The sequence below is a fragment of the Perca flavescens genome, chromosome 12, assembly GCF_004354835.1.
Source record: "Perca flavescens isolate YP-PL-M2 chromosome 12, PFLA_1.0, whole genome shotgun sequence".
Taxonomy (NCBI): domain Eukaryota; kingdom Metazoa; phylum Chordata; class Actinopteri; order Perciformes; family Percidae; genus Perca; species Perca flavescens.
In genome coordinates, this window is record NC_041342.1 from 16048083 (window position 1) to 16069031 (window position 20949).

Genomic DNA, 20949 nt, shown 5'->3' on the forward strand with positions numbered 1-20949 from the left:
TGCCTTTTCCCCATGAAAATGACGATCCAGCAACTTCACCATTAGAGAGTAAAGTTTTTTTTTTTTTTTAAGAAACACATCCCTTCTCTTGAGTTGGAATGTCGAGCTCTGATATGAATATGTTGTTAAAAGATGAATACAACTGCACTGAATGAGAATGGAATACATCCAAAAACTCTGCTGCCTGTCTCCTCACCCACACCCATTCCCGTGATCACATCACTCTTTCAGAGCCTCCACTGGCTCCCTGTTTCCCAACGCATCCAGTTTAAAGTCCTCCTTTTCACCCACAAAGCCCTCCATAACCAGGCTCCTTCCTCACAGACCTGCTCCACCACCACACTAACCTCCTCTCCCCACCACTCAGGACCACGCACCGTACCTGGTGGGACAGAGCTTTCACCATTGCAGCCCCCATCCCTCTGGAACTACCTACCCATACCCGTCCGTGTCTGTACTGACCTCTTCAGATTAGCTTTCCACATACAAAAGTCTTACATTTCTTACCTGATAGTTACTGGTTTTATTGTTTTTAATTGCTTTTAAGATGCTTGTTTTATTGCTTATCTTTTTTAATGTGCTATACGTGCTGGTTTTACTGTATGCTATATAAATAACATTATTAGATGAGTCTACAAAATAATGATAGAAAGGTCAATATCCTCACTGGTTTACAAACATATTCACCAGTAATGACAGTGTTCATTTTGTAGCTCTCTATCTCAAATGTAAGTCCACCTTAACATTATTTCAGCAGTACATGCTGGCTTTAATTAAGATGAGAATTAATTTGTAAAAAACAGATGTCACCCACCCTTTGCTAAGCGAAGAAGAAATCGCCACTAACTAATAAAGTGACATGTGTATTGACCAGAATCTAACACTCCACCCCTACTTCACCTTTTAAGCGCTACTAGGTTTTTGATCTGACAAGTCATTAAAACAGTCAACAAAACCTCAATGTAAAAAACCCCATTCAGTACCATGCCTTAGTGCTCTTTTTGGAAAACTACATCAGTATGTTAAGTAAATAAAACTGCTGCTCTCACAAACTGCTACATGTGCTTACTTCTGTTTTTGGTTTCTTATAAGTCTTTACAGATGAGGTGTATTTCGATAAAGCCTATATATTTGGCATGCATTTTGTCATAATGTATTTGTCGATAATGTGACATTTAAACACATCTAGATTTTACTTGTTGGAACTTGTTGCATTGATGTTGCACCATTTAAACAAGGCAGAAATCTGATAATAGGTAGCATGATAACCAGTGCTATCCATCTTTACTTCACTTACAGGAGATTTGACACAAATACAAATCTCCCCGTTTGAAATATTTATTTTTCAGCATACCTGCTTTAGTGTAACATGGGAAGTATTGATAGTTTATTTACCAGAACGAGTTCTTAAAATACAACCACAGCAGCACAAATATTTTGCTGTTGTATTTTGATCAAGTTTTACAACTCGTGAGAAAAGATAAGCACCTTGTTTTTAATTAACTGAGTTTCAGAAAAATAAATGTTGCAAACCCAATTACTCATATCTGTAAACATTGTTAAATTTCAGATTTAAAAAAAAAGGTGCAAAACATAACTATAGAAATGGCAAATCAATGTTTTTGATCACGTTGCTTGTATACATCATCCAACTAAAGAAAAGTACTCATATTTCTCACCTGATAGTTACTGGTTTTATTGTTTTTAATTGCTATTAATAGGCTTGTTTTATATGTTGGATTTTATTACTTATCTTTTTTTTAATGTGCTATATGTGCTGGTTTTACTGTATATTATATAAATAAAATGTATTATTAGACTAATCTACAAAACAATGATAAAAAGGTTAATATCCTCACTGGTTTACAAATATATTCACTACTAATGACAGTGTTCATTTAGTAGCTCTCCATCTAAAATGCAAGTCCACCCTAACATTTTAGCAGTACATGCTGGCTTTGATTAAGATGAGAATTAATTTCTTTTGATTTTTTTGGCTTATTATTTTGACGTTGATTTGACCACCGTTTCAAAGCTTTTCAAACACTGTATTGAGTAGTTTGGTGCCAATGTGCAACTTGCTATGTATGCGTATAGCGTAATACTGTGGACTGTTGGTACAGTGTTGGTGAATGTAAGATGCCTAAACCACAGAGGATTCATTGTTCTAGGGCGATCAATGACAACAAATAAGTATTACAGTAGTTATATTTAATAGCATAGAAAAGTACTCTTGTTTACTGGCACTTCTGTAAACCAATCACAATCATTGTGGTGCGGCACTAAACGCCATACAGAGCAAAGGCGCCTCTGCAAAACATCCTCAGGAAGGAACTTGTTTTGGTGAAACGTACATTCCAAAGTATTTTTAGCTGGGCAACAGAAAACTCAGATTGGACAGTCTAGCTAGCTGTCTTGATTTACCCTGCAGAGATCTGAGAAAAGGTTAACCATAGTCCTCATAAATCGAGCAGAGTTTAAAATTACAACAAAAAAAACGGAAGGCATCCAAAAAGGGGAGAAAAAAAAAATAAAAAAATGAAATCCGGCAGCACAAACTCGGAAGTGGTACATCGTGTATATGTATATATATTGACTAGATTACTCCAAAAGTCGGGGACTGCAGTATCCCAGACTCCATGAAATGGATAAAGTTGTCATAAGAGGTGTGCAGAGGCAGCCTTAAGACAACTTGACAAGTGTTAGCCTCTGGGAACACTCTCCTACTGTCATTGTCGCCATGCAAGAATTCCAGCTGTGGTGGGTAGGGAAACCCAAGCAGTGGAATGGTGTCTACCCCTGAGGCAAATGTTAATATTTGTTGCAGGGTCACAGGTCTAGTTCCCTCTAAAGGAGAAGCAGAAAAATAAAGTTATTAATATGCCATCACTTTAAAACGGCGCAAATGTTAAGCAATAAACTTAAATGGTAAAATGTGTAATATTGACTTTAAAACTATACCATTAGCATTTATTTGACCAATTTTGAGGATAGCATAATACAAAACAAAACATACCATCCACCTCCAGGAGCCAGTCTTTCCAGAACATGAAAGCCTGGTTCTCATGTCTGCGCCTGTTGCTCCCTGGCTCAGAAAAAGTTACGGTGAAGAGGTTCTGAAGGTCTTCCATATCAACACCTTTGGGGCCTCCAACAAAAAGAGGTTTCATTACCTCCGGATGCTTTGCTATTGCCTCAGCAATTCCAAACTGCTGAAGTCCCGCTTCCAACCTGTAAAAACACAAGTATTATACTCAGAAAATGCAGTGTTTCTATTCAAAAGTTAACAGCCAAACAACATTCCCACTACCTGCACACATTCCACCTTATCTTGGACACATGATTGATGGGCAGAGTGATCTTGGGCCATATGTCCTCATTTGCTAGATTTTTCACAGATGTCATCCCTACAATAGAGTTTTGACGATTCAGATTTTAGACTTATGTTTATTTATATTTTCACTTCCAGATTTATACAGTGACATTAAAACCTAACATTTTACATTATTTTAAAGCCCCACTGGACTTATTTTTGGCTCTTAGTTTCATGTCTATTATACAAAATTACTCTACAATAATAGTTTAGATGCACTAAATGTGTAGTTTTGAATGTTGCATTAAGTTTGGTGCTCATACATTTCAGTAGGGAGCATCAGTGATACAAGTGAAAAACGTTCATGTGGAGCCCTGGTGAGTTGCCCTTGTTCAAAATATTTGTCAAAACTAAATGTAACGGGCTTATGCATTACTTTGTTAAGAAGGGTACTATTACAAGGACAAGTGCAGCTATAAAGCAAGGAACCACGTCAGTAAAGGCATTTGTTATTCTAAGTCCAGGTACATAGACCGGCACTAAATATACACTGTACTATTTTATTTTAACTCTTTAAAATGCAGTGTTTAGTTATTTTTTAATGCAAGTCTTTTTTGCCAAATCTTACATGAGCTGATACTGGGTTTGGAAGGGGAAACTTTGGTCATTTGTTACTTACTGTTCCACAGCCTTGTGGGTTCGGCCCTCAATGTAGGTCCTTGCCGCTTCCTCCACAAGGGCTTGTCTTTGGTCTAGAGTGTGAAGGAAGCCAGGGCACCCAAGCAGAGAAAAAATGCCTGATGCCTCTAGGAGTGCCTCACGAGCATCCAGAAGTGTTTCTGCATCATTTATCTATTTAAAAAAAACAAACAAAAAAAAAACAACACAATTTTATATATATATATATATATATACATATATATATAAATATAAAAGTATATTTAGCAATGTTTTGTTACACCAAGTCCTTAAGGGCACAATAAATGCAATGTGACACCTTATTGTTAATATAAAATTGACATCTGGCATACGCTACATTCTAACATAAGCATACATTTGAGTTTGCTAAAATCTGGGATTATGAACTTGCCATACACAAATTTCTCAAATCAATTGCTTATAAAATATTCAGTTTGTTTTTAATTAACCAGATGAATGTCTGCAATCACTGCACCCTGGTATACAAGGTGTGCTACCATTTACCCTTTGCAACTTCTCCCGAATTTCCATGTCATCCACCTCCTCAATCTTAATTGGTGGAGTTGGACAATGGGCAAGCATGCAGTAGAGGCGCTCTGAAAAAAAGGACGGCCTGATGCCTCCGTGGACAATGGCAAAAGCGAGCATTTCTCCAATATATTTGTACTCTCCAGAATCCAAAGCTGAAACAGAAATTTGTGATACAACAGTAAAAAGTTAAACAAAGTCAAGGACTTAAATTCACAGGTGCCAAACCTAGGCAAATGTGTATTTAAGCTGTCACTTAAAAAAAAAAAAAGTAAAACAAATTTTAAATCACACGCTGGCCATTATGACTATATGAAGATATTTGGTTTATATTATTCCGTAGTATTGACCATAGGCTATGAGAAATAACGGCATGTTCTTAACTCACATTCCCTTGTGTTACAAAATAAAAAGCCCTACAGTATGTTCTCAATGAATTGCACTGAATGTTTATTATAAATGTAATTTATACTAATGAAAGCAAAGTGTTATTAGTGGCATTTCACAAAAGGTAAGCCATGCTGACAGAGAGGACAAGCAGCAGCGAAGCAGACAGACCTACAAACACCCCAGCTCTCAGAGCTGCAGCAGTTCAAAGGACAGGCTTATTCTTCTAAGTGTTTGCCAACATAAAATAAAGGATCCCTACAGAGAGGATTTTCTTTAGAGTAAAATCAGCTTTTTTTAAAACAAGAAACCTCATAGATCGGTATGGCTCAACCCACCAGAACCCAAATTAATAAACAGTAATTTTAGCATGTAAAGATCCATCTTATTTTCAATCAGTAGAGTATCTGTTAATTTCAACCAAAACAAGAGTGATTGATGGGAAAGGCGAACAGCTTTTTCATAGTTCCATTTTGTTTGTCAACTTTGAATTTGTATTTTATGATGCAAAAAATGTGTTTACTTACATGGAGTCTGGTGTGTTTTTTTTTTCAGAAAATGTTTAAGGAAAAAAATGGATCTTACTCTAACAGAAAGCTCAACCTCCAGAGGATTCCTTTCCATAATGTTGTCAGACACTTGGGACATTAATCTGATCACATCAGTGGCAAAAACCATAAATTAAAAAAAAACATAATTGTTATATATTAAAAAACATAATTGCTTTATCAGTGTTGCATACCACGGGATATCAAAGACACGTTTTTCTTGTCCTCTGGTCCAGTGAAGTACATGCTGTCTTTGATTGCCATGACCAGCAGGCGGAGGAATTCTCTGCTAGGGCCGCCGTCATCTACAGCCCCCTCTGTGGTGCCATCAACGTCAACAAACACAACATTGAGGCGATGATCTGGAGAAAACCTTGGCCTCCTGAATGCTCTGAAGGCACTCTCCAGTACAGACTCCCTCATGACATTCACACTGTTGGACCGTGGAGGCACTCCACTGTCAAGCCGGCTGGTGATGTTTTTTAAGACAGATATCAAATCAGGCCTGCAAAACATAAAATTTTTTCAACAATGAAATACTTTTATATAAGTGTATTATTATCATTATTATTATTACTACTACTACAATAACAAACGTGTGAAATAACATATTGTGATCCAAAATATAAATAAAAAAATAGACCAACTCCCAAAAAACAGGCGGAGAAAAAAAGACAAAAAACAATGTGCATAAACTCCAAGACGCTGTCAATATACATGCACTTTCATTTCTTTACTAAAAAGGTAAGCCTTTCAATAGGATACTTTCACAATATTGTCCTATTACAGTCACTACTGATGTGGGTTCATGCCTCAGCCACACTGGATTCTGTAGTAATGCATTGGTACAATTACTTTATAGGGACAGACCGTGATCATAGACAAACTGAAAAACGGCTCTCCAATGCAAGTATCAACATTCATAGTGCATGCCAATTTGAAGAATTTGGCATCATGCCAGCAACATCTGAGATTGGTCAAATCATGTCTTTATAACAAAGACCTCTATACAGAGAATGTTAAAACCATAAGCCCCTATGGTTCCAGCCCATTATCATTTCAATTAGTATGATTTAAAAAAGGTATAAATAATTGAAGAGGGCAGAAGTGTAAGGACATCACAAATTGGACATGAGGTAATATAAGTGTGGCCGCATATTCCACAAAAAGGTAGTTTATTTTTCATATCAATATTTATATTTTCTAGTATTCAAGTCTGCATTTATTAAAAGAAACAATGCTACAGCCTAAGTAAAGTTTCATGTACTGTACTTAGTCTTAATCCTGTTAATTATCATCTCAAGTACTCATTGGTTCACAGTTAAGTATTCCAACAAACACTACATCAGTTCAACAAGGGAAATTCTCCACAGCGCTGCAGAGTCCACACAGCATTCCCATATGGTGGAAAAACATGCTCTGGTATATTGGCAATTCTTTAAAACAATCACAATCAGCATGGGCAGCCTCTGCAAAATAATTTCAGAAAGGAATTTGTCTGGGTGGGAGATGTGCATGTTGAAAAGTAGTTTTAGTTGTGCAACAGAAAACTCAGATTGGACAGATAGTCTAGCTAGCTGTCTGAATTTACCCTGCAGAGATCTGAGGAGCAGTTAACAATAGTCCTCAGAAATCCACCGGACGTTAGAACGCCAACAAAGACAGAGGAAGGGGACGGACATCCAGCCGAAAAGACCGTAATCAGGCGTAATTTCCATCAGCACCTGACCAACCCTATAAGTGGTATGTCGTGGATATAGACTGGGGATTACTCACAAGTGGAACTACAAGTTGCCATTATAAAACAAAATATTAAAGAATAACTCACTTATGTACTTGTGTGTCCAGCATCAGGGCACACAAGACCGGTTGGTGGAATAGAAATAGGGCAGTGCTTTCTCACCCTATTTAAAAGGAACACTGACTCAGGGCAAAATCAATCAACCTGTGTGCAATTGACTCCAGTTAGCAAAGCTACGCTCATCACTTCTTCCAAAGCTTCCGAGGCATCGTGAAAGACTTTCACTGTTAAGACCACATTTGGCCATTACTATTTCGTATATTATTCCATACTAACGAAGAGTAGTGGTGGTCGAAATGTCACAACAGTTTTGGTGCAATGAATAAGTGAAAACTGGAGGCCTGCAGTGGGTGAGCCCTTACTTTTGAGACCCAAAAAAAAAAAAACTGAGATGTTGCTGCTATCGCTTTACTGAATTCTGTCAGATTACACATGGAATAACCCTGAAATTTGTGGTGTTAATTTGTACTTACTCGATGGTGAGAGCCTCATCCAATGTATCATTACTGGGTAGCAAAGTCATGGATCTGCCAAGGAAAGTGGCATTATTAGCTTGCAATCAGATTCTCTATTCTTTGAAGTTTGCTCTTCTGTTGAATACATCTAACCTCATTCTTCTTTTTCTCTTCTCCTGGGATGGAACATGATTGAAGATTGAAGGAACGTAGTCAGGTGACAGAGGGTTGTCACTCTTTTTCTCTAAAACATAAATACATAGAAACAACATCAGAATCAAAATCAGCTTTATTGGCCAGGTTTGAGTAAACAAACAAGGAATTTGACTCTGGTTAATCTTTGCTCTAAAGTAGGCTAGGCTACAACACTCACTTAACTTATAAAGAATAAAAACAGAGGACAGTAAGAAATATATATATAAAAAAAAAAATACTCTTAAGTGTACAGTATAACAATACAATAGAACTTACCATTTAACAAAAAATATACAAAAGCGAGGGAAGGAAATGTGCAATATCAGTCAGTATAGTCTGAGATTTTATGATTTAAATATGAATACAGTGCTTCTTTGAGGTTAGCCAACGTTAGCCTTTGTAATCCACACAAAATCCATGCCATACTGCATAGGTAGAACTTGCCTTTTCGTAATAACGAACGGTTGTGGCTAGAAAGGAAAGGAACGTAACGTAGCTAGCTAGCTGTATCCCTACTAGCCCCAACGGTTAGAAACCGTTTTAGCCTTTTGCTAGCTAACGTTAGCTAGCTACATAAATAAGATATTTCTGTTAAGTTACCTGATATGAAGTGGTCACAGCATAACCGAAATCCATTGTTTGTGGGCTCCCATGGCTCGGTTTGGTTCCGTCTGCTTCTAGCACGTTTTATGGAAGCAATCCATTTACTTCTTCTCTCGGGATCTTTAGCTAGGAATCTCATGCTATCCATTATCTTTTTCCGATGGTTCTGGCATCCCGGCGCACAGCAGCTATCCACCATGCTGAATCAAGGCGTTTATTGAAATAGGCAGCAAATTATTTCCCCTTGGGATCAATAAATGATCCATTTATCTAGCTAGCTATCTACAATAGGTGCAACTAGCTAGCTAGTAACGTAGCTAGCTGACTCTGGCTCAGCTCCGATGGCAGTGAGTGTTTTGATATTGACTGGTGCATGCTGGGATCGCGTGACATCAACTGCCGGAACTCTTGCTAGCTAACGTTAGCTCTTGCTAACGACAGAGTGAAACAACATAAAGCAACGACAGAGTGACACGACGCATAGCAACGACACATAGCAACGACGCATAGCAACGACAGAGTGAAACAACACATTGTCATGACACATGCAGCATTGACACAGCAAGACGACACGGTCAAACGACAAGGACAGACGACAGGAGTAAGTTGAGTTGACACAGACAAAAGTTGAGTCATGTGGGCAATCACAAAGACATAGACAGGTAATAGACACATAGACATGGAAGACGACACATAGCATAGACAGACAGACATAGACATAGACAGTTAATAGACACATAGAAATGGAAGACGACACATAGCATAGACAGACAGACATAGACATAGACAGTTAATAGACACATAGAAATGGAAGACGACACATAGCATAGACAGACAGACATAGACATAGACAGATAATAGACACATAGACATGGAAGACGACACAAAGCATAGACAGGTAGCATGTCGACTTAATTTTGGCACAAATGGAACCCCATAGGATTCTCCTGATTCTCCAGGTTGATAGCCAGGCAAGGGCGTAGGAACCGGGGGGGACGTGTCCCCTCCAATATTGGAGACAGTCGCATTTGTCCCACCCAAAAATTATACCGCGGAGGAGACAAATATTTTATTTTGAAATATTTAACTCGCATGCTTTTATTTTGAAAGCGCAATACAGCGTCTTGCCACCGGCCCGCCCCCTCAACGGCAGACTGTTTGGGAAGCGCAGTCTGCAGCTGGCAGTGGCGACAGGTAGTCAGAAGTTAAGATGAAAGGACAGCAGCAGCTCAGTTTAAGTGATTTCTTTCTCATGGGGAAGAAAAGAAAGAAGGGAAATGTGAGTTGGTAATAATTTTGTCCAGGAAGATAATTATATTTTCTGTCTAACCAACGTTAGACTTGTTGATGTAAAGCTGATGTTGTGATTCAACATCTAGCTAACTAGTACACTCTTGCTAGGTAAACGTTGTTACTATTAACGTAACGTTACTTAGCCAACGTTGGCAGCGATTTGACACTAACAACAGTATTTAAGATGATTGTAAAAGAACATGAGTTTTCTATTAACTTAACCCATGTAACTTGAAAACGAGTAAAGTTACACATCTCCCACATTTAGAAAGGAGTTAGTCTGTCTGTATGGGTTTTCACTTGTTCTTGACATTCCCATCAGTATTTTTCTATACCTTATTTATTTCCACTGCTTTCATATTAGAGATCAGATGAAGTTCAGCTGGAAACTAACAGTGGTGAAACTGGTGAGGGTGATGCAGGGAGAGCCAGCACTGCAGAGCTGCAGGTAGGTGTTACATGAAGGGTGAGGTGATTTTAGTTTGTTGAACATCTGATCTGAAGCCCAAACTTCCTTGACAAAGCTGTCTGTTTGGAATCAGCATGGCAGGTATTTAAACATAACGGCCTTGTCCCAGAGTCTATACGTCTAGCTATATGAAAAGATAAACAATGCAACGTTTTTAATAAATGTAAATAAAGCAGCTAATATCAACATGGACAAAATCATGAATGTACTAATTCTCTTTTTTGATGATGACCTGGCCAAAGTAGTAAAGTTTAGTTTTCACAATGATTCATTGTAGGATTATGATATTATTGCAATTATGTATATCCACATTGACTCTTTAACATATGGTTGGAAGAAGTAAAAATGTATCCAAAACTTTTTAGTTTTTAGACTTTTATTATTGTGTAATGTCAGAAGGACTTTAACTGTTTTGCCAGTCAAATTAACTTTAATGAGTGCATATTGAAATATTACAGTGTTGATTGGCAAAAAATGCATCTCAAAATGCATCAGATTGATGCTTTAAAATATGGAATATTTAAAATTTTCCAGTGAACTGGGGCAGATTGACGTTTACCACTGACAAATGAGCTGCTGTGGCTGTAGAGCTCCGGAAAATACTCCTCCTCCCGCATTAAGTGTGCTATAGGAGTTTGTGTCCTTGCAAAGGGGACCAGTCCAGTCACTGTTTTCTACGGTTATTTTACCATTTTGTTTCTTTTTGGTTATTTTCCTTGGTTGATTATTTTCTTGTGATTTCATTTACAAGTGGTCTTTAGATATACTTTTTATGGAAGTTTTGACATAGGTTTCTCTCCTCAATTTATGTATGCTCACAGCTTGATCCTGTACAAGGCTGGGTCCGTGTCGACACACTGCCTCCTCGTGGTGAGACTGCACTGGGTGACACTCGGTTACAGTGTGTATGTAGCCTCGACACTGTAGATTTTGTAGTGACTTGCATGATATTTTGTAGTGACTTGCATGATATTTTGTAGTGATTTGCATGATACTTTGTAGTGAATTGTGTAGAAATAAGCGTGTAGTGCATGTCCTTGTCAGTGCTGGGCCTTCTGTCTCCTCTTTCTGTCTCCCGCAGTCGTCTCCCGGAGTGGTGTGCGCGTGCCGACCCGACCTTCCTACTTTGAGGAGAGTAAGACCATATGTATCTGCCATCTAATTTATTGTTTTATTATTCTGTCAAATTGCCATTTTAATTGGAAATCTTTTAAACTCTTTGTAATAAACCAAACTTATTTTTGTACAATATTTGCCTCCTGTAAATTGTCCCTGTCAGGGGAAAACCAGAGTTGGTCACACAACATACTAATTAATATAGTAAGGGTTCAAAGGGTTCCTCCTAACCCTCAATAAGAGGTGGCGTTGTCAGGTTTGAAAGGTTTTATGTTGCTCCGGCACTACATTTCTGGCGTTGTCGGCAGGATTTCTTTTTTATGAGGCATGAGTATTTGTATGTATTTTGTTTGTTTATTTTTTGTTGGAATAGAAACAGTGGCTGGAGCTGGACTACAGGAGAGGATGGATTGCTGAGACGAACCTGTGATCGGAACCAAAGGCCTGTGATGACAAATTTCTCATTGCTTCTTCTCCCTCTATTGTATTTTAATTTTTTTAAATTTTAAAGTGTGAACTAAGCTGCTGAAATGAGTGTGGATGGGGAAGTGGAGGAACTGTTTGCTCTGCATGAGGAGGTACAGAGGTTACGGGTGGCTAATGAACAACTCAGTCAAGGAAGAGGCGCCAGCTCTCATACAGGTACTGCTTCTGCTACTACTAGTACTAATGCTAATGGGCTAACCCCTAGAGACAATTTGGCTCCACAGAGTTTGCTTACAACACAAGCAGAACGTTTTGTGTACATTCAAAGAGAGCGAAGGTGTCCTCACTTCTGATTTAACGATTTATGATTGAATAGAAAATGTAAAGTCATGCTTGAGAGATAGGCAGATGACCACCCGAGAGAAGGCCCTCTTCCTGTATGATCATTTGGAAGGGGACGCAAAAGTAGAGATCAGATATCGCTCATTGGCAGAGCGAGAGGATCCAGACACCATCTTAGCAATTTTGAAAGAGCTCTAGGGTTCCTCCGTTTCCTGTGTAAGCCTGCAAAAACAATTCTTTGATCGCATACAAAAAGATGGGGAGTCTTTAAAGGAATTCTCCCATTCTTTGTGGGCATTGATTGAAGATTTTCAGCATGCTTACCCTGATAGGTTGACAGACACGGACATTCTGGTTAGAGATCAGTTTGTTGAACATGTGCGTGATGTGTCATTGCGGAGGGAGTTAAAGAGTCTCTTACGACAACGTCCCTCAATTTCTTTCTTAGCCCTGCGACAGGAAGCAATTATGTGAGTGGAAGAGGGTGAGGGATCTTCTAGGCAAACTCGAGCTGGACTTCACCACTGTGGGGTTGATGTAAATGTTGAGGGGGCCTGTCATACAGTAGGACTTGGAAAGGGATCTGAATTTTCCATTTTGCAAGAACAGTTAAATAAACAACAGTTACAGATTGAAACCATTATAATAAGTCTATCTAAAATGGAATCTGCACTTGACCAGGCTGGTTCTCGCTCTCGTAACCCCAATTATCAGTTCACTACAGAAGGCTTGCCCATCTGCCTCCGTTGTCGGAAGCCGGGACATGTCCTTCGCCAGTGTCGCCAGGGGCCAAGGCAACCAACATCCAGCATGCCCGGGATCCATCTGGATGCAAACCCTGCTCCAGCTTCTACAGGACCTTCAGGTATGGGCTCTGTCAGCAATGCAAATGGTAGTAATGAGACTAGCCCTAATAATCCTTCTATGCAGATTCCCCCTCTTTCAAACGCTTCACGACCCCTCATAGGTAGATGTCCTATAGTTGAGGTGGAGATGGGTGGGCCAAGGGTGAAATGTCTGCTAGATACAGGTTCTATGGTTACCACCATTACTGAGTCACTTTTCAAAGAAGTGTTCCAGCAATGGGGTGCCCCGAAACTTCAATCATGTGGGTGGTTGGCTTTGAAGGCAGCAAATGGTTTAGACATCCCCTATGTAGGATATCTGGAGTTGGACATCCAAGTGCTGGGTAAAAAGATTCCAGGTCGTGGGGTTTTGGTGGTGAAAGACACTCCCTGTACATCACAGCAACACATTGTTCCGGGGCTCTTGGGAATGAATGTAATCATAGAATGTTACAAAGAGCTGTTTGCCGAGCAAGGGGATGCCTTATTTGCCACCTTGTCGGCCATTCAGGCAGAGGCAGGTTGGGAGCAAGCGCTCCGCCACTGTCACAGGATAGAGGCTTGCCCATGTGTTCCAGAGGGTCGTGTCCGTGTCTTTGAAAGGGCCGGGGAATTTATTCCAGCTGGGTCAGTTAAGTTTGTTAAGGTTACCTGCCCAAAAGTTCCATACATCCCACCCACCACAATGCTGTTGGAGCCCGGTGGCTCAGATCTAGCACCTGGCCTGTTGTTGTCCCCCTGTCTTGTGACCGTCAACAATGGCGTGGCTTATGTACCTGTGGTTAATGTGGGAGCCACAGGGGCTACTGTTCACTCAAAACAGGTTTTGGGAATGTTGCATTTAGTAGAAGGAATAGAGGAAGAGCTGTTGTGTTTTAAGAAAGGGAATGAGGAGGTGGCCCAGGTGACCGTAGTAAGCGCACAGGCTATTGCAGCTCTAGACTGGCCAGGACTTTCCCCTGTAGAAGAAAAACAGGCAAAATAGTTTCTGGAGAGGTATAATCACATCTTTGCCAAACACGAGGGAGATCTAGGGTGCACTAGTGAGATTGTACATGAGATACCACTCATTGATGAGGTCCCAGTCCGTCAAAGGTATAGCCGAATTCCCCCAACACAGTGGCAGGCAGTAAAGGATCGTATTCAGCAGCTCCTGGATAGTAAAGTGATTAGGGAGAGCAGCAGTCCTTATGCATCACCGATTGTCTTGGTGCGGAAGAAGACGGGAGAGCTAAGGATGTGTGTTGATTATCGACTACTGAACGCCAAAACGAGAAAGGATGCCTATCCGTTGCCCCGGATCGAAGAGTCTTTAGATGCCCTTGCTGGTGCTAAATGGTTTTCTACACTCGACCTGGCAAATGGCTACAATCAACGTCCCTGTAGCTGAAGGAGACAAAGCCAAGACAGCCTTTTGTACACCATTTGGCCTGTTTGAGTTTGAGAGAATGCCTTTTGGCTTATGTAATGCTCCTGGGATGTTTCAGAGGCTCATGGAAAGGATATTTGGTGATCAGAGTCTCCAATCAGTTTTGCTGTATTTGGATGATGTCATTGTCTTCTCCTCTTCCATTGAGCAGCATTTGCAGTGGCTGGAGATGGTACTTAGCTGGCTTCAACAGAAGTGTCTGAAAGCCAAACTGAGCAAATGCCATTTCTTCAGGAAGGAAGTCCAGTATCTTGGACACCGTGTGTCCATAGAGGGAGTGGCAACTGATCCGGAGAAGGTCTCTGTTGTGGAGAACTGGAGACGGCCCCGGGATGTCACAGAGGTCAGGTCATTCCTTGGTTTCTGTAGCTATTACCGACGCTTCGTAAAAAGGTTCGCACAGTTAGCCGCCCCCCTGCACCAACTTGTGGCTGACGTAATTAAAGTAGCCAAACAAGCTAGGACAAGGCCAGCAGCAGTACTGACCAGTATGTGGACTGAGGAGTGTGAGCAAAGCTTTAGTGGCCTTAAGACTATGCTTACAAGTGCACCCATCTTGGCCTTTGCTGACTTCACAAAGCCTTTTGTCTTGGAGGTTGATGCTAGCCATCAGAGGTTGGGAGCAGTCCTTTCACAAGAACAGCAGGGCAAGCTAAAGCCAGTTGCCTATGCCAGCCGTTCATTGAGGGGTTCTGAGCGCAACATGGAGAATTATAGCTCAATGAAGCTGGAGTTCCTCGCATTTAAATGGGCGATATCTGAGAAATTCAGAGAATATCTGCTAGGCAGCAAGTGCACTGTATACACTGACAATAACCCTCTAAGTCATTTTCAGAACCTCAAGCTGGGCGCCACTGAACAACGATGGGCAGCCCAACTAGCGGCCTTTGATTTCACTGTGCATTATCGACCTGAAAGGAACAATGGTAATGCTGACTCTCTTTCCCGGCAGTACAGTGGCCAGGCAGAATGTGAGGAGGCTGACCAGCAGACTAGGAGCCCTCCAGCCATCCAGCATGATTCAGAGGAATCTGAGGTGGTGACACAGCAGCAAATTGCAGCTTTTCCAAGTTGATCTGGGGCTGAACTAGGGCTGGGCGATATATCGATATTAAAAATATATCGATATATTTTTAAATGAGATATGGAATTAGACCATATCGCATATATCGATATAGTTCAAATGTGATCCTTGCTCCCATAGATATATACACAGATGTCGCCTTGAGGTTCTAAACATACGTCAAAACCGCCGCCATCTTGGAACAGGGGTCCGAAGCATTCAGATCAACGCTAAAGATGCCGGACTTTTGTACTGCTTAATTATGTTCGATAGAGGAAATGAAAAGAACAAACAGCAATGAATAACATTTAACAGGTGACAATGTGTTTTATGATTATGTATGCCGCCTTCGACCAGCAATCTGAGCTCCGGCGGCAGCGGGAGGCGGAGAGCTCCGTGGCCGGCCGCAGCGTCTCTTCCCCCGGGAAAAACACAGCTTTGCCTCGCTGCTGCGCCGGTCCCCGCTGATCCAGATCGGACCAGCCAAAGACAGAGTGGTGATCGGTAGGATCTTACACGTAGTCCAGGACGACTTGTATGTCGATATCGGCGGAAAGTTCCAATAAGTTTGCCGGCAGCAGGCGGACGGAGAGAAGCTACAGCGGGGCAGCAGAGACCGTCTGCGGCTACAGGATCTGGAGCTCAGTGCCCGTTAAAATTACATGTAACGCATAAATACATACAGAAATAAATAGTGAAGGAATGAGCCTGGACATTTCAGTCTGTTTTAAACTTCACCTTGAAGCAGAAACTCTTAGTTCAGAAGGGTGAAGTTTCCGTTTGGACTCAGATCTGTGAACCGATCATAATAAATATTCTTTGTATTAACACATTAATTAGTTTCTTTGTTTTGTAGTCGATAGTTCATCTTTTAGTTTACTTAAGTGGAAGCAGTATCAAGTGGAAGAATGGGACTATAAACCTAGGCTTACAGGCATGAGGCATTACATTTTGAACAAAGTAGATTATATTAATATCAAAAGCTTAATTGACCTTTGGAACGAATCACAAATATGGAGCTTTGATTTCAAAAAAGGTACTCCTGTTATACAGTATTTAGGTTTACATTTTATTGTTATTTGAACAGCTGAGCATTTAATCATGAACCAGGTGAAGAAACCGGTTTATTATTTATTTGATTTTGCAACTGTCTCTATGAAACTACTTGTGACATGTCATATTTGATTTTGGCTTTGACTGAACATTTGCTCTCACTTTGCGGAAAAAAATATCGGGATATATATCGTATATCGATATTCAGCCAAAATATATCGGGATATGACTTTTGGTCCATATCGCCCAGCCCTAGGCTGAACTGGTAACCCTGCAGAGAACTGACCCAACTCTAAAAGTTTTCCTTGTTTTCTGGAGAGAAGGAAAGCCCCCCAAACAAGGAAAACCTACCAGGGCGCTCTCATGGCCAGTCAGCCGTTGGAAGTACTGGCCATTGACTTCACTCTGCTTGAACCTGCAACAGATCGAAGAGAGAATGTGATGGTCATGACTGACGTCTTTTCTAAGTACACCCAGGCTGTGCCAACTAAGGACCAAAGTGCTGTAACTGTAGCGAAGATTCTGGTGGACAGCTGGTTCAACCGGTTCGGGGTGCCTAAAAGGATACACTCTGACCAGGGGAGAAATTTTGAAAGTGCCCTTATCCGGCAACTCTGCTAACTATACGGGATTCAGAAATCCAGGACCACACCATACCACCCACAAAGAAACGGCCAGTGTGAGAGGTTTAACAGGACACTCCATGACCTGCTCAGATCTCTTCCCCCTGAGAAGAAGAGAGTGTGGCCAAAATACATCTCTCAGCTGGTGTGGGCATACAACACCTCCACTCATCGTTCTACAGGTCATTCCCCATATCTCCTACTGTTCGGGGTACCGCCCCAGCTTCCGGTGGATTTTCTCTTGGGGACAGAAACATCTGAAGCAACAACCAGCTCTTGGGATGAGTGGATCCAGCAGCACCAGGAATGGCTCCAGTTGGCACGAAATCTGGCCCGGAGAAATCTGGAAGAAGCAGCAGAGTACAGCCAGCAACATCATAATCAATATGCATGCGACCCTGGCTTAAGAGAAGGGCAGTTGGTCTACTTAAAGGACCATCACTGCCAAAGTCGTCGGAAGATTCAGGACATTTGGTCATCAATTCAATTCAATTTTATTTATAGTATCAAATCATAACAGAGTTATCTCGAGACACTTTACAGATAGAGTAGGTCTAGACCACACTCTATAATTTACAAAGCCCCAACAATTACAGTAATTCCCTCAAGAGCAAGCATTAGCAGTGGCTATTGCGACAGTGGCAAGGAAAAACTCCCTTTTAGGAAGAAACCTCGGCAGACCCAGACTCTTGGTAGGCGGTGTCTGACGGGGCCGGTTGGGGGTGTTAAGGGCGATAATAGTCGCATTAAAGATAGTGGAACAGTGACTTTGAAGGTAGTCGTTGTAGTTAATGTCACAGCAGGATGTTGCAGGATGAAACGTGGCGCTGCAGAGCATGGGTGGGTGCAGCAGACGCAGCAGGACGCGGCTGGGCGTTTGAAGGGAATCGCAGAGCATAGCTCTGCGAAGAAGAAACATAAGGACTCCGGGGAGTAAACTCCCCAGAGCTAGGTTAGTAACAAGCAGTTCTGGGACAGGATGCATAGAAAAGGAAACGAATGAAAACATTGATGAGAGGCTGTACTGGCCTGCCTCCCTCTACTCACACTATATTATTGATTATATGATCAATAAATCTGATGACTACGAAGAGAAGCAGGTGGGCCGGGTTAGGCGGACGCTGCAACTCCTCACTTCTTAACTATAAGCTTTATCAAAGAGGAGAGTTTTCAGTTTATTCTTAAATGAGGTGATGGTGTCTGCCCCCCTAACCCAGACTGGGAGCTGGTTCCACAGGGAAGGAGCCTGGTAGCTGAAGGCTCTTGCTCCCATTCTACTTTTGGAGACTCTAGGAACCACAAGTAACTCTGCATTCTGGGAGCGCAATGCTCTAGTGGGACAATAAGGTACTAAGAGCTGTTCTAGATAGGATGGTGCTTGACCATTTAGGACTTTGTAGGTCAGGAGAAGGACTTTAAAGTCAATCCTGAATTTTACAGGAAGCCAATGCAGAGTAGCTAAAACAGGAGAAATATAATCTCTTTTCTTAGTTCTCGTCAGAACACGTGCTGCAGCATTCTGGATCAGCTGGAAAGTCTTAAGGGACTTATTTGAGCAACCTGACAGTAGGGAATTACAATAGTCCAGCCTGGAAGTAACGAATGCATGGACTAGTTTTTCAGCATCGTTTTGAGAGAGGATATTCCTAATTTTGGCAATGTTACGAAGACGAAAAAAGGCTGTTCTCAATGATTGTTTTAGATGGGCGTTAAAGGATATATCCTGATCAAAAATAACTCCTAGATTTCTGACAGTAGTGCTGGAGGCCAGGACAACACCATCCAGAGTAGCTATATCTTTAGATAATGAAGTTCGGAGGTGTTTAGGGCCCAGCACAATAACTTCAGTTTTGTTACAGTTTAACATCAGAAAATTATAGGTCATCCAGGATTTTATATCTTTAATACATGCTTGAAGTTTAGCTAACTGACTTGTTTCGTCTGGTTTGATTGATAAGTATAATTGGGTGTCGTCCGCATAGCAGTGATAGTTAATTGAGTGTTTCCTAATGATATTATCAAGAGGAAGCATATATAAGGAGAATAAAATTGGTCCAAGCACTGAGCCTTGTGGAACGCCATGTTTAACTTTCGCGTACTTAGAGGATTTATCATTAACATTAACAAATTGAGATCGATCAGAGAAATAAGACTTAAACCAGCTTAGTGCAATTCCTTTAATTCCGACTAAGTGTTCTAATCTCTGTAACAGGATTGTATGGTCAATAGTGTCAAAAGCAGCACTAAGATCTAATAAAACAAGTATGGAGACAAGTCCTTTGTCTGCAGCAGTTAGAACGTTGTTAATAATTTTCACCAGTGCCGTCTTTGTGCTATGATTCTTTCTAAATCCTGATTGAAGGTCTTCAAATAAGCTGTTGCTATGGAGAAAATCACATAACTGATTAGCAACTACTTTCTCAAGGATCTTGGAGAAGGGGAAAGGGAAGGTTAGATATAGGTCTATAGTTTGCTAAGACCTCAGGATCGAGGGTGGGTTTTTTCAGAAGAGGTTTTATTACAGCTACTTTAAATGACTGCGGTAGATGACCTGTTAATAGAGACATATTGATCATATCTAGTAGAGAGGTGTTAACCACGGGTAATGCTTCTTTGAGTAGCCTCGTTGGGATGGGGTCTAAGAGACAGGTAGATGGCTTTGCTGAAGATACCTTTACCATTAATTGTTGAAGGTCTATAGGAAAAAAACAGTAAGTATATGTCGGGTCTAGTCCTTCGTTCTAGCAGTCTTGCGTTGAAAGGTGAACCATTTGAGGGCAAAAGGTGATGAATTTTATCTCTAATTTTTATAATTTTATCATTAAAGAAGCTCATGAAGTCATCACTACTCAGAGCTAGAGGAATAGATGGCTCAGTAGAGCTGTGACTATCTGTCAGCCTGGCTACAGTGCTGAAAAGAAACCTTGGGTTGTTTTCTTCTATTAATGCTGAGTAATAGTCTGATCTGGCATGTCTGAGGGCCGTCCTATAGGTTTTCAGACTGTCTTGCCAGTCCAAACGAGACTCTTCCATTTTGGTGGAGCGCCATTTACTTTCAAGTTTTCGCGAGTTTTGCTTTAATTTACGAGTTTGGAAGTTATACCAAGGTGCTAGTTTCCTTTGCTTCATCTTCTTCTTTTTGAGTGGAGCAACAGAGTCTAAAGTAGTCCGTAGGCAGGCCGTAACACCATCTACACAATTGTCGATTTGAGAGGGACTAAAGTTTACATAAAGGTCCTCTGTTGTATTAAAACAAGGTAATGAGTTTAGTGCTGTTGGAATGTCTTCCTTAAATTTAGCTATAGCACTGTCAGATAGGCATCTAGTATAGTAGCTTTTATCTAATTTCGTATAATCGGGTATTAAGAATACTAAAGTAATTAAGAAGTGGTCTGATAATAAAGGATTTTGCGGGAATACTAATACATCTTCAATTTTGATACCATATGCCAGCACGAGGTCGAGGGTGTGGTTAAAACAGTGCGTGGCCTCATGCACACTCTGACTGAAGCCAATAGAATCTAGTATTGAGTTGAAAGCAGTAGTAAGGCTATTGCTGTCAACGTCCACATGGATATTAAAATCACCTACAATAAGTACTTTGTCTGATTTAAGGACTACACATGATTAAAAACTGAGAAATCAGATAAAAATTCAGAATACGGACCTGGAGCTCGGTAGACAACAAATATAATTGGCTGTACTGATTTCCGTGTTGGATGTTGAAGATTAAGAACAAGGCTTTCAAAAGAGTTATAATT

The 20949-nt window shown here is 40.8% G+C and overlaps 1 protein-coding gene and 1 long non-coding RNA gene across 3 annotated transcripts; one reads left to right on the top strand and one right to left on the bottom strand.

Annotated features, from left to right (window-relative positions):
• Positions 1–2496: 2496 nt before the first annotated feature.
• On the bottom strand, positions 2497–8680 carry LOC114565636 (G2/M phase-specific E3 ubiquitin-protein ligase-like). 2 transcript variants are annotated; one of them, XM_028593814.1, is made up of 8 exons: positions 8527–8680; positions 7885–7975; positions 7750–7803; positions 5670–5980; positions 4517–4695; positions 3993–4165; positions 3017–3231; positions 2497–2847 (listed from the first exon to the last, which is right to left on the bottom strand). In XM_028593814.1, the coding sequence occupies exons 1-8, from the start codon at positions 8675–8677 to the stop codon at positions 2597–2599; spliced, it is 1425 nt and encodes a 474-aa protein (XP_028449615.1). In that variant the 5' UTR covers positions 8678–8680; the 3' UTR covers positions 2497–2596. The 2 variants fall into 2 exon arrangements, with proteins under 2 accessions (XP_028449615.1, XP_028449616.1); XM_028593815.1 differs by lacking the exon at positions 7750–7803.
• Positions 8681–9516: 836 nt separating this feature from the next.
• Positions 9517–12178, top strand: LOC114565637 (uncharacterized). Its single transcript, XR_003693954.1, has 4 exons — positions 9517–9808; positions 10187–10270; positions 11113–11426; positions 11781–12178. It is a non-coding gene; the product is annotated as an uncharacterized LOC114565637 (long non-coding RNA).
• Positions 12179–20949: the final 8771 nt, after the last annotated feature.

Bases quoted from the DNA above. Each gene is read 5' to 3' on its own strand.
- LOC114565636 (XM_028593814.1), bottom strand. From the start codon at position 8,677: ATGGATAGCATGAGATTCCTAGCTAAAGATCCCGAGAGAAGAAGTAAA. The intron at 7,976-8,526 runs GTAACTTAACAG...TTTATGTTTTAG, and splicing joins CTGTGACCACTTCATATCAG to AGAAAAAGAGTGACAACCCT. The intron at 3,232-3,992 runs GTAAGTAACAAA...GTGTTTTTACAG, and splicing joins ACCCACAAGGCTGTGGAACA to GTTGGAAGCGGGACTTCAGC.